At 44.2% G+C, this 13,767-nt stretch overlaps 1 protein-coding gene across 2 annotated transcripts in view; it reads right to left on the bottom strand.

Annotated features, from left to right (window-relative positions):
• Positions 1-13,767, bottom strand: part of MPZL1 (myelin protein zero like 1) — a 42,204-nt gene extending 28,437 nt beyond the window's left edge. For both annotated transcript variants that reach the window (XM_065676472.1, XM_065676474.1), the window contains exon 1: positions 13,641-13,767. In XM_065676472.1, the coding sequence (XP_065532544.1) occupies positions 13,641-13,743 (103 nt within the window). In that variant the 5' untranslated portion in view covers positions 13,744-13,767. The remainder of the gene's footprint in view (positions 1-13,640) is intronic.

Below are 13,767 nucleotides of genomic sequence, written 5' to 3'. Positions count from 1 at the left end.
AACACAGGAAGTTCCACCTGCACATGGTGGAACTTGAGGGTGAGGATGACTAGGCATTGCAACAGGTTGCCCAGAGAGGTTATGAAGTCTCCTTTCCTGGAAATATTCAAGAGCTGTCTGGACACAATCCTACATAATGTGCTCTAGGAGCAGGGAGGTTGGACTAGGTGACCTCCAGTGGTCCCTTCCAACCTCAACCATTCCGTGATTCTGTGATAAGCTCCTCAAATCTTAACACGATTGTTTGGAAGACATAAACAGGTTATAACATTTGACATTTGTTGACCCTTTGCTCCCTACTCCCATGTTTTCATTGAAATGGTGGCAGTTTCAACTACCTTGAATGTTACCTCCTCTGCCATAATAAAATCCACATGGATCAGTTCCAGCTCTTTTCCTTCTCTTTCCACAATTGCCAGGACTGCCTTCTTCCAGCTCTTCCACCTATTTAAATACTTGAGTTGGAGAAAGCTGAATTTTGAGTCACATCACACTTACCCCCTGCTCTATTTAAGCTTCCTCAGCCTTAGCTCCTCTCCAGAGGAAAAAAAAATTATCACAGGAGATTGTCTGTGAGAAAAGAAAGCTTTAGAAAGTGAAGGTCTGCAAGGTAAGCAGGACAAAGATAAACATTTGCTCTTCACCTATAGATCACCCTTGATCTCACCCAGCTGCTCCTAGCCCCAGTATTCCCCTCTGAATATATCTTCTAACCTTCAATTGTTTTAATTCTTTTCATCAGAAAGATGCTTCTATTTTTCTCACCTAACATCAAAATCGTTGGAAAAAACAAACACCCATGCCTCTTCATCTGTTTCTTTTCCATCTTTAGTGTAGATGGAGCAGTTTTACTCCAATTACATCAATTCTCACCAGCTAAATTGTCAGCCCCCACACTTCAGTGAAAAGACTCCATCCTTACCTTGTTCTCAGACAGTACTCCTACTCTTGAAATAGGACACAACACTCTCAGTAACTTACTAATCTTACTACTCTTACTTACTTACTAATCTTTCCCTATTGTTCCCATCATGGATCTTTATTCTTCATCAACACCTCTCTATTTTCAGGTCTCTTTCCTCAGTATCTGTCTCAGGTAGCTCATCTGCAAAACAAGTACAGCTCCCATCACTGCACTGACTACTCAGATCCATGTCTCCTAGGAATCTGTCTCCTTATGTTCAGAGAACAGTCTCAGTCTGACATCTTTATCAATGCTAGGTTGTCAGATCATGCTAAATGGGACTAAAACAGAGCTTATTTCTTCCCCCAGATCCCTCCGCAACTGCATTTATCACCAAGGATCTGTCACACGTCACTCCAACTCATAATCTTTATGGCATCTTTGACTTTAAACTCTTCTGAGGCCAAGACGGAGTCTTTCAAAGATTCTAGCCACCTGCTCAGCTGACACTGGTCTAAAAACTCCACTTTATATCTTGGCCTTCATTATTATGATGTCCTTTTTGCTCTGGACAGATGGTCAGTAACAGACCAGTAAGTATCACAGTTCCTAGTAACCAAACTGCTCCAAGGGTGACATTAAGAAGACATTGCATATGTTCTCTTCCATGAACTAACCTTAGAAAATGTAGTACTCAACATATGCATGCCCAGAGCAAGCATTATTCATTACACAGCATTGCCACCTAATCAACTTTACTGACTTAATACTGTTTTAACTTACTTGCTGTGAACAAACAAGACCTCCCTAACTCTGAAGGTGTAGCTCTCCAGGAGCTTAAGCAGATCTGAAGATGCAGAGCTTCTCAATTTCTTTGTAGTAACACCAGCATGTCTGCCAGGTTACACAAAACTAGTGAAAAACCTACATGTTTTCAGATAGTTCAGCCCAGACTCAGCTCACAACCCAAAGACACTGTGCCGTCACTGATACTATGAAGAGTGGCAATGATATGCTGCTCTGAAATCACCCTGTGGAAGAAGCCTTTAACAGTTACCAAGCAGCAAAGTATAGGTAGGCATTCAGAACTGATAGTGGACAAGCATTCATAACGACGAGAGTTTGCATCTAGTTAGTTAACCAAATTGTGGTTAACTGTTCAGCTTTTGGTGAGATTAAGAGCAGTCAAGCTGACAGTTTTTACCACAGTAACATAAAAGACTACAAGTGAATTTAAGCAGTATCTTTGAAATGGGGGTACACTTTGACCAGAAAACTCTTAGAGAAGATGGCCTGTTGCTGTTTACACCACACTGATGGGAGTCCTCCTCACAGATGTCCTCTCTGGGATAACTTTGGCCAGATTAACTGAGACTCACCAAATCACACATGCTGGCAACTTAATCTTCACAGGAGACATAGGCTATGTGAACAGCTGTTTTACCAATCAAAGTCCAGATACTTCCCCTTGTCCGCTATCACCAACTGATTATACTCAAAGCTATATCCTCAATTAAACACAACAGTACACAAATTATGGTCCACCCCCCAGAAACAAGCTACATGGTCATGAGTTGACATAAAAAGATTACACAGGGTTATAGAGATTTATCTATGCATGCCACAGTCACTTAAGCGACACCAAGCATCCAAGCAGTCATCCTTGTTTCAGTATTAAGAGACTCTTCCCCCAACCATGTTGTAGCATTGATCTCATCAGACTTTTCAAATCCACAGGACAGTACCTTCTCTTAAACACTGCCCCTCACAGTTGGGAGCATGTGCTCAAAACCTGCAAATTTATTTTGTTTCCCTTACGTCCTCACAAGTGTCTCCAAAACATCTGGTAACAACATCTGTATAAATCCAACAATGCCTAAGCTAGCAGTACTTGGAGATCAATGCCTACTGAAGATGAAGTAGTTTTTTCCTAATTTTACCTGTATCCCCTGATTGCTTACCCTTGTTTCATATTAGTTTAAAAACACAAACAAACAAAAACCAAGCCCAAACAAAAAAAACTAACCTTCTGGGCAAGAATTGTTTTTATTCTATTCTTTTATATATAGAAACACAGCCCCGCTCTACTAGGCAAAGGCTGAAAATCCTTCCTTGCACTGAAGGTTTACACTAACACACAGCTAAATTTTTTTTATAGACCATAGTCTCCCACTGAGATCTTGGATCCAATGAAAAAGTTGTTAATTAAGGCCATGAACACACCAAAATAAAACTGATTCCCCTGGATCCAACTCGACTTGATCACCAGGAGTGATCAAACAAATCAAACAAATAATCCAAACAACTAACACTGCAATCACAGGCATCTTATTTCCACAAGCACAAGCACAAACACAAACTAAGAGGAAACTTTTATCAGATCACTAAATCCTGGATGCTTACAGCTGCTACAGTTTCCATACTACACTGGGAAAAGTGTTACACACCCTTCCATTTGAAATGGCTAGTCATCAGCCCATTAATTAATACAACCAACTTGCTTTGTTTATATTAAAGATACCTGGTAATACAGTTATTTATGCAATTTATAAATTAAGTCTTACAGATGAAAGAACAGGAAATAACCAGAAAGTCTGATGGCAGAGATATGAGATGGCAAAATATTCAGAGATGGCAAAATATTCAGACAGGCTGTTACAGGTAAAAAGTTGATGACAGAATCGTAGGTCAGGAAAATGGAAAGAAATACATTAATTCAACAGAGTCTGAGCAACTCGCATCTAAAGGTCTCAATAAAATGACAGAGGAGTCAGTGTATCAATACGTTCACTATGGTTTCCCCAGCAGCCCAGAAGTTTCATCAGAGGAGGATATGGGATTTTCTAATTAGCAGAGGTCATGAGTCACAAAAGCAATATATACTTGTGAAACACTGCTTTCATTAAGAAATACTTTTACTTCATGTGGAGTGTGTTGTGAAACGTCAGTGTCTGCTGCTGACATCTCTCTCAGCTACAGTTGCATGACATTTAGTTCCTTCTCCCACAAAGCAGTTTCCCCACACAATCAGCACGAAACGACTGCAGCAATACCCCTACAAAGCATCTCAGAAAACCAGCACAAAGTTACAGCCCCTACTGCTATTACAGGCACTTATGTCCCCATAGGCCATTATTTCTTCACTGTAGATAAAACACCTGGTGGTGAAAAGCTGGTTTTCATGTCTTGGTAGACAGGAGTAGACATGCCCAAATCATTCCTCTGAAACTCCACAAGATCTGTTAAAGCATCCAGACACTGGATCAAATTTCCACACAAAGAATTCACTGACATCATTTAGCCTTAACATGGAAGTGAAATCCACACCAGCCATTCCACCCAGGAGCAAACCATGCTGTGTTCCATAAGGACAACACACAAGTGTTAAGGAGCCACATATAACAGCATAACAAAAAAACCCAGACTAACAGAAATCCACCATGGTGTTAACTGGTCTGAAGTCTTACAAGATGTATAGATAGAAAAATGCATATATACGTATATATTTCTACATATATGTCCTTGCATGTCACTGTGGTTGGGTTGACCTTGGCTAGCTGTCACATGCCCACCCAGCTGCTCTCTCACTGTCCATTTGCAAACAGGACAGGGGGAGAGAATAAGACTGAAATGCTCATGGGTAGAGATAAGGACAGGGAGATCACTTACTAGCTATTGTCCCAGGCAAAACTGACTTGTTTTGGGAAAATTAATCTAATTTATTGCCAATTAAAATAGAGATGGATGGTGCAAAACAAAGGCAAAAACTAAACTACCTTTCCCTTAACGCTTTCTTTCCCCAGCTCAACTTCATGCCTTCATTCCCAACTCCTCTACTTCCTCCCCACTCTCTAGCAGCCAGGGGGAAATGGAGAGTTGGGGTCAGTCCATTATAGCTCCTTGGTCCTCACAGCCTTCCCTGCTCCAGCACAGGTTCTTCCCATGACCTTGTAGTCCTTCAGGAGAACCTATTCCAGCCCAGCATCATTCATAGGCTGAAGTGGGGCTATCTGCTCCAGCATGGTCCTCTCCATGTGCTGCAAGGGAATTCCTGCTCCACTGTGGTCTATCCCAAAACTTCTAGGGGCTGCAGCTAAATACCTATCCCAGTGCCTGGAGCATCTTCTCCCCTCCTCCTCTCACCTTGGGGTTTGCAGTGTTGCTCCTCACACTTTTTCTCCTCTCCCTCCTCACTGCTTGTGTGGTGCCTTGTGGTGCTTTGTCTTTCCTTAAACAAAGAGGTGCCCTGAGCTGGGCTGAGGGGCCCAGCGGCACGCTGCAGTGGGTCCAGCAAAGCTGCATGAAACTGGCTGTGCCAGGCATGAGGTAGCCCCAGCCTCTCCTCAGAGACTGCTCCTGCAGCATCACCTCCACCAAAACCTTCATGTTTACCCTCATTATGGGGCAACCCCAAGCACAGATACAGGCTGGGCAGAGACTGGATTGAGAGCAGCTCGGAGGAGAAGGACTTGGGGTGTTTGTTGACAAGAAGCTCAACAAGATCCAGCAATGTGCATTTGAGCCCAGAAACCAACTGTGGCTGCATCAAAAGCAGCATGACCAGCAGCTAAAGGGAGGCGATTCTCCCCCTCTGCTCTGATCTTGTGAGACCCCACCTTCAGTACTGTGTTTAGCTCTGGTGCCCCCAACACAAGAGGGACATGGACCTGTTGGAGCAAATGCAGAGGTGGCCACAGAAATGAACAGAGGGCTGAAGCAGCTCTCCTGTGAAGACAGGCTGAGAGTTGTGCTTGGTCAGCCTGGAGAAGGCTCCAGGCCTTCCAGTACGAAACCTGGACAGAGATTTTTTACAATGGCATGTAGTGACAGGACAAGAGGAAATGACCTTAAGACGACAGAAGGGAGATTTAGATGAGATATCAGGAAAAAATTTCTTCCCTGTGAGGGTGGTGAGACACTAGCACAGTGTGCCTAGAGAAGCTGCAGCTCCTCCATCCCTGGCAGTGTTCAAGGCCAGGTTGGACAGGGGTTGGAGCAACCTGCTCTAGTGGAAGGTGTCCCTGCCCACGGTAGGGGGTTGGAATGGGATGAACTTTACGATTCTTTCCAATTTGAACCATTCTGTGATTCTATGATACACAACACAAAACAATGTCAGCTACAGAAATGATGACTAAACAAAGTCACACCAACCAATCTTGGCATTTAGGTTTCAAAGCAACTAAAACTAAATTTTGTTGCCTCCAAGGAAGACAGAAGAGTTTCACCCTCAAATGCCAATCACCATAACAGCTTTTTGCTACTGCTGCAACAGCTCCCAGGTTGCCAGTCTTGTCAAATAAGTCAAGCTGCTGAAGGAAAAAAGAGTTCCTGTCTTCAGTAACACAGCCAGTCCTGCAGCACCCTACCAGCTCTATGAAACAGAAAAAGAAGCTGCTGACACCTAGCTCATGAACACCTACTATCTCCTGCTGCCTTACTGCTGCGAAAATCCATCCCCCTGCAGAGGCAAGCTCAGAAGAGTATCTGCTAACACAACATTCACTTTCTCTTGGCCTCTCTTTACATTCAGCTAAGCTCTGCCTGACTCAAAGATGAAGAGGGGGAAAAATAGCATCTTGTCACTGCAAGTGAGAGGAAAACAGTTTTGTTGAGAAGCCTTAAGCTGGCTGTGGCAACGCTGCCAAAGCAGTTATTAACATCCATATATATCTCAGCTCTGAGTACCTCTCTGCACCTACTTCGACAGAAATTAAACAAGTCTTCAGAGTCACTAAGCTTTGGTACCACCTCCTGCTCCCATGTTAGTCAGTTTTTCAAGTGTTTTCCTCCACATGATGCAGACCTGCTCATTCTTCTACCAAAGGGCAGCAGAAGAACCTATGCTGAGATTACTTCCAAAGCTCATGCTTTTACACAAAAATAAGGAACAAGCATGAGAAACAGCAAAGAACATCTGAGCTCCCTTGCCAGCCAGTCCGCAGATTTCTTGTTTGATCCCAAAGAAATCATTTCACTGATGTACCACTCTCTCAACATGGAAAGCATAAAATTGAGATGCTTGTAAAGGTGCCGAGATCCATGAACAAGGAAGCATTATAGTTGCACTGCTTCACACTTCAATTATAGTCAGTCATATGTCACGTTTAGGCAGATGCTTATTTAGTCTTGAGGCAAATGACATCTAGCCAGTAACTAACTAGCTCTAGCAACTTTTCCTTGGGGATCACAAAGTAATACATCCCTGCCTGTGCTGGAGACAGGGACACCAATCAGCAGCTCAGGTACTTTCCAAACCAGACATCATATTTTCCATTCATCAGCCCTTAAGTGGTTTTCCTTCCATGAACAAGAAAGCTTACAAGCGTCCAAACTCAAGTAAACAGCTCTTGTTAAAAAAGTCAAACCAGACCAGTGAAAAACCCAAAGGGGTAAGTTAAGTAAACAGATCCAAAGTGCAAAGGGTAACTGAAACAGCTGATGGCAGCTCTTCTACCTCTAATCTTTTACTACTAACATAGTCACTCACAAACAGAGATTACTCCTTGAGCACACTGAAAGATTCCAGAAAATGGAAACTAAGATTAAATAAGAACTACACAGAACAAGAAGAGTACATCTTAAAAAAGTCTCCTTGAAACACACCAAGTTTTCCCCACAAAAAGGATATCATTACCTTGCTCTTTGAGGATCAGATCCCTTACTGCTCCACTGACTGCTGAATGCCTGGCATTCAGCTCTGGCACCTTGCTCCCAGAAATTTTACACTTACTTGCTAATTTGCTAAGCAAACTCATAACTAGCTATAGCCCACAGTAACACCATAAAACCAAAAGAGAAAAACCATGCTACATATTTCAAAGCATTGTTTCACAAGAATTTGTCAGTGGTTGTGCCAATTTAAATAGCTCTCATGCACACTTAGAACATGATGAATCTGACCAGGAACTAATCCATGTTCAAAACAGCCCTTTTTCCATTGTTTTCTTTTAAACCAGACCAATACCCTAACTTAGTCCACTGTAAACCATATCTGTACCACAACTGAGTAGGTTAGGAAGCACTGAGCAGAAGCTGCTTCATCTGGCTCTTCCCAGGAACATTTTCTCAGCCTGTCTTCATTCAGGGGGCTGGAGCACCTCCTGTTCATCCTCATGGCCCTCCTCTGGAGCTGTTGGAGCAAGTCCAAGAGCACCTCCCATACAAAGACAGGCTGAGAAAGTTTTGACTCTACAGACTGTGGAAGAGAAGTTGCGTGGAGACCTCACAGCAGCCTTCCAGCATCTGAAGGGAGCCTACACGGGTGCAGGAGAGGGACTCTTCATTAGGGACTGTAGCAACAGGACAAGGGGTAATGGGTTCAGACTTAAACAGGGGAAGTTTATGTTAGATACAAGGAAGAAGTTCTTTACTGTAAGGGTGGTGAGTCACTGGAATGGGTTGCCCAAAGATGTTATGAATGCTCCCTCACTGGCAGTATTCAAGGCCAGGTTGGACAGAACCTTGGGTGACACGGTTTAGTGTGTGGTATTGCTGCCCATGGCAGGCAGGTTGGAACTAGGTGATCTTAAGGTCCTTTCCAACCCTATTTTATGATCCTAGGATTCTCTTTTGCAAAGTATTTATGTGTGTGTGTGTGTGCGTGTGTCCCATAGCACACTGTACACCACTATCCAGTTTACACACAGGTCATTTCTAGAGCCATCTCTTTGTTCAGAGCAGCACCTTCATTCACGCCTGTGCTTTGTCAAGCAGCAGGGTATGCAGCACCTCCACACAGCCATCATCTCAACACCTTCCATGCCAAAACAGTCAGGCAATCCTGTAAGACTTCTATCAGAAAACTTCAAGACACATCAGTCTTGACAAATCAGTCAGACATATCAGTCTTGACATATCAGTCTTGACAAATCAGTCAGATTTTAAAATCCCAGCTGCATATATGGCTTTACAGAATTGATTACCAAGAGGGAGCCTTGTTCACCATCTTTCACTTGCACACACTACAGAAACAAGGTACTGAAAAGCAAAGCAGATGGCTAGAAGCCAACTGAAGATAAACACTTCTGGTGTTGGCCATTTTGCCTACCTGGAAGTCACCTGCCCTGATTTAACCTCCACTTCATTAAGTGAAAGTACCTGGGAGAGTGCCACCAGCCACACAATGAAGCCTAGAGTTCACTCAAGGAACAGAACTTCAGTCTGATTTTAAACATGGAAAGTAGGGTGTAACCAATGTTTTAGGGCTAGCTGCCTTAATGCCCCTTAACATCACGTGCGTAGAGCAAATGTACTGCAAAGACTCTTTTTATGCAGGGTTGGAGGAGAGTTCATGAGAACAACCTGCCAGTCTGCTTTCCTTACACATTTTCAGCCAAAACCTAGCGGCTGCACCAACTGGAAAGCGTCAACTCAACAGTTAAATAAAAATGGAGGAGCTGAAAGGCACAGTAACAAAATGGGACAATATACAAGGGCTGTGGGCTAACCCCGGTGGGCAGCTCAGCCTCATCCAGCCACTCGCTCACTCCCCTATTGGGATGGGGGAGAGAATAGGAAGAGTAAAAGTGAGAAAACTCATGGGTTGAGATAAAGACAGTTTAATAGGTAAAGTAAAAGCTTTCATTCAGCACTTCCCATAAGCAGGCAGGAGTTCAGTCATCTCCAGGAAAGCAGGGCTCCATGAGTCACTTGGAAAGACAAATGCCGTAATTCTGAGCAGCCCCCCTTGTCCCTCTCCCCTTTCCCAGCTTTATATATGCTTAGCATGACACCATATGGTCTGGAATACCCCTCTGGTCACTTGGGTCAGCTGTCCTGGCCATGTCCCCTCCCAGCTCCTCATGCACCCCCAGCCTACTCACTGGTGGAGTGGGGTGACAAGCAGAAAAGGCCAATGTAAAAGAACAAGTAACAGAATGGTCCTGCCACTTTAAAGGGGGGGGGCAGAAATCAACAGAAGTAGGTGAAATCACCTGACTGAAGGGTTCTCTTTCAACCATCTCAGACAGCAAACAATACTGATGTTAACCCTGCCTCAGGATGCATACCCACAGCATTTGTGCCATGGGCACAGTTTACCACTAAACCCTAGTCCGAGTAAACACTTGCTTTTCTAAGCAACTGTTGGTTGGAGGTAACAGCAAATCACTTAAGTTACACAAGCCTCTTCACCAGCAGCAAAACTAGTTCAGAACTTCTTGTCCTCTTACAGAAGATGTGCTAATCACTACATGTGGGGTTACACTAACCCAGATCAACAAAGTAATGAAGATAAACAAACCACATACACACAAAAAGGACACAAACCACAAGGATATAAATGTTTTCATAGCCAGACCTTCCAGCTTTCTGATGTATTCCTAGGATGTATCCTGAGTTAGCATTCAATAGTTTGGGGGGGGGGGGGGGGGGAGGGGAAGGGGGGTACTGCTGCTTAACACAATCAGTTGTAATTCACGTAACAAGCGAAAAAAGCCACGCACGTCATTACTTACGTAGAGATAGAGGACTGCTGGGTGGCTGGCAGTCAAGAACCACCTAGCCATTTTTCAAGATGGCACTTGTAAAGCTACACTTTATCACCAAAATATTAAGCTACTGTCTCTTCAGCATACTCAAGAACTTCCTCCTGCTGCAAGTGAGGTGACTTGAGCAACAGTATCACCTTCAAGCCAGCCAGCACAGAGAAACGTTTATCTACTTCCTCGCCCTTTCCCTTTGCAGAACCTGTTTAGCACTGCAGGCAAGGAAGTCTTCCTACCTGCAGCATCAGTGGGGTCAGCTTAAAAGAACTGCTTCTGATGGGGTGAATACAGCAATTCTGACTAAAGCTGGCACAAACATGAAGTGAGTATTGCGACTTACACTGTTATTTTCAGGAAACACTTCAAGCAGCAACTGAAACGTGCAGGTAAGCTCAAAGCCACAATAGGCACTTGAGCTATGTAACATGTCAATAGTCCTCTGTTTGTTATGGACCTATGTGCACATGTATGTGACTGTGTATAAAAGGAGTAGTAGGAGAAAGAAAAAAATCAAATAGAAATATCAGTAATATTATTTCTGGTAATGTCTAGACATTCTTCAAGACTTTCAGAACCAATCAGGCACCACCCTCATGTTAAACTCTTGATGCTATCACTTTAAGTGATATTTAGAGGGTTTACAAATTCAAGATTGCAAAATAATCTATTTTCTTTACACTCTTGACTAGTAGTTCAAAACTCACCCACACAGATAATACCCAATTCCTTACCCCACAAACGTCCACTGTATCACAAACAGTACGTTTGACAATGCCTTCATTCTTACAAGTAAATGAAGCACTCAGGTTTTCAGATGACTGAGCGTAACAAGGAGAATGAACTTCTAATACACACATGAAGGTGCACATGAGAAAATAAGCTTAAAACCCAGTATCTGCAGTTAGCCCTGAAACAACATGCTTGGCTTGGCAGACTATGATGTTAAATGAGGCCTGTACAACATGGTCCCCTGAGTAATATTTCTATCTCACTGCAGGTTATTTGCCACAGGGAACAGGTCTCCCACTGAGCATACAAAGAGGCAGAGAAGGAGACACCATGGCAGCTAAGCTATGCAGCACATTCCCCAGCCACACATCACATCCAAACCATGAAGCAACAACAGCCCTCTCGAAATGCCATTTCTGCCCTGGCCCTTTTACTGGGTAGTTTTTGATTTCCAAACCTCCCTAGAAGAAAATCCAGCATGAGGAAAAGGAATGGGAAGTGTCCTTAGAAATACAGCAAGAACTAGAATGACACATGAAAGCCAAAAGGTAGTGCATTTATTACACGGGACTCCTTGTAACCCCAAATTCTAGAGGTCATCTTTGCCCTACCAACCACCAACCACTGTTAGCTTATCAGTTAATTACATGTAGGTGGTTGTCGTGGTTTAAGCCCAGCCAGTAACTCAAAACCAGGCACCATTCACTCGCTCCACTTGGCATATGCAAAAGAGATGAAGAGCCTGCACTCTGGTCATTTTTCCTGTGCAAAGACCTAAACCTTGTGCAAACTCCACACACGGACAACAACAACCAAAAAAGTCTTTTCAAAGCAGACAGTAGGATTAAGAATGTGTATAATAAGCACAGAGAGAAGCCAAAACAGGAAATAACCTTTGATTTGGAGTTAGGGGAAAAAAAAAAAAAAATCAGCAGTTGCAGGGATGGGAACAGAAACACAGTACAATGCAGATAAGATAGTGATTTTAACATCCATTTATGCCTTTAAATTGCAATCTCACTTCTTAGATAGTCCCCACCCTAGGGAGAGTCTCTCTTCCAAAAGAGTATATCGTAACTTTGCATGGTTTTAAGATACTGTATTTGGTTACATACCTCAGACTTTGTAGAATGATCTAATACTCCCAGCTACTCATAGCATTACTGTAATTGTATCTTTTGTTGTGGTCAGGGGAAATATGCTTCCTTCTTCTTTTACCTCCGTATTTATTTTCAAAGAAGTTATTTTTACCGTAAACTACATATCATAACTACCTACTTAATTCTAAATATTAAGGCTGTGTCTGAAGATCTATAGCAAGCCTTAGTAATATCTACTTGTATTTACTGCAAAACACAGGAGTCTTAAACAAATCCAAAGAAGGCTATCTGGAAAGAAGTTGCTGAAAGTTTCTTACCACTCAGCACAGTTTCTTATTAAACCTGTTTCCAGACAGACTTACAGTTTTATAGTCTTCCAGACACAGGAACTAAGAAGGCATCAGGCTTCTTTACTGAAAGAACTGAAATACTCTGCAACGTTTTATGCACCAAGCCAGTACTGCCAACCAAAAATACCTTTAGATGTTGCACCATCATTGTCCTACTATCTACATTATTGTCCTGATATTGTGCCTCGTATCTACTGAGCTACTCTGGGAAATGCGCCTGATCTATCCATTCCATAATGATAGGTTAAACACAGAACTCTTTGCCCTTCAAGAATATAAGCCACAGCAAAGTTAAGCATTGCCCTTTCCATTTCTACTGCTCCATAGCCTCATACTTATTCTCCATCTGTACGAGTCATTAGCGCTACATTCTGGATAATGTAACTACTCCTCCACTCAAACACTTCAATACTAACCAAATCAAAGGTGTTTTCTAAGTCATGTACCACAACTCCAGCGTCCCCATTTCCTGGCCACTTCCTCGCCGCGCTATACCTCTCCTCAACAAAGAGGACTCGCATTCTCTGACTTAATAACCATCCAAGAAGAAAACTGGCAAGCACTGCGGCAATGCCAGCCACGGGGCTGCCACGCATCGCGCCCGCAGCATCACCAGGCCTGACTGCGCCGGCACCCCGGGACGGCCGGTAATGCGGCGAGGACTATTGGGAACTGTATTTTGAGGGGCGCACCGGCTAGACCCAGGCGTGGGTCACCTTCCCGGAGCGGCGTCTCCGTGGTCCACCCCTACCGCCAGCCTCACCCCTGAGGGCCCGGCGGCTCCTCCACATGTCGGGCCGGCCCCTCGCTCCCGAACGCGGATCGTCCGGTCGACCCCAGCCAGGCCCGACTCAAACCGAGGAACCCAACCCGCCGCGCCGAGGGTCAGGTCGGGTCGGAACGGGCAGCTCCCCCCGCTGCATCACGATCCGCCCAGCCTGGGAGAGCAGCCCTGAGAGGGAAGCGGCGGCCAGCCGGCAGGCACTCATTCAGTCGCCCACTCATTCAGTCGCCCACTCATTCAGTCGCCCACTCATTCAGTCGCCCACTCATTCAGTCGTCCACTCACCGGCGGTGAGCGCGGCGGCGGTGGTGAGCAGCCACACCGAGCAAGGGAGCCGCGAAAGAGCGGCGACCACCCAACAACCCTCCGTGCCTCCCACCGCTGCCATCTTTCTGTCTCCACCTCCCCGCAC

This window comes from Lathamus discolor, chromosome 4 (genome assembly GCF_037157495.1).
Source record: "Lathamus discolor isolate bLatDis1 chromosome 4, bLatDis1.hap1, whole genome shotgun sequence".
Taxonomy (NCBI): Eukaryota; Metazoa; Chordata; class Aves; order Psittaciformes; family Psittacidae; genus Lathamus; species Lathamus discolor.
This window is presented reverse-complemented; position numbering and strand designations above follow the sequence as displayed.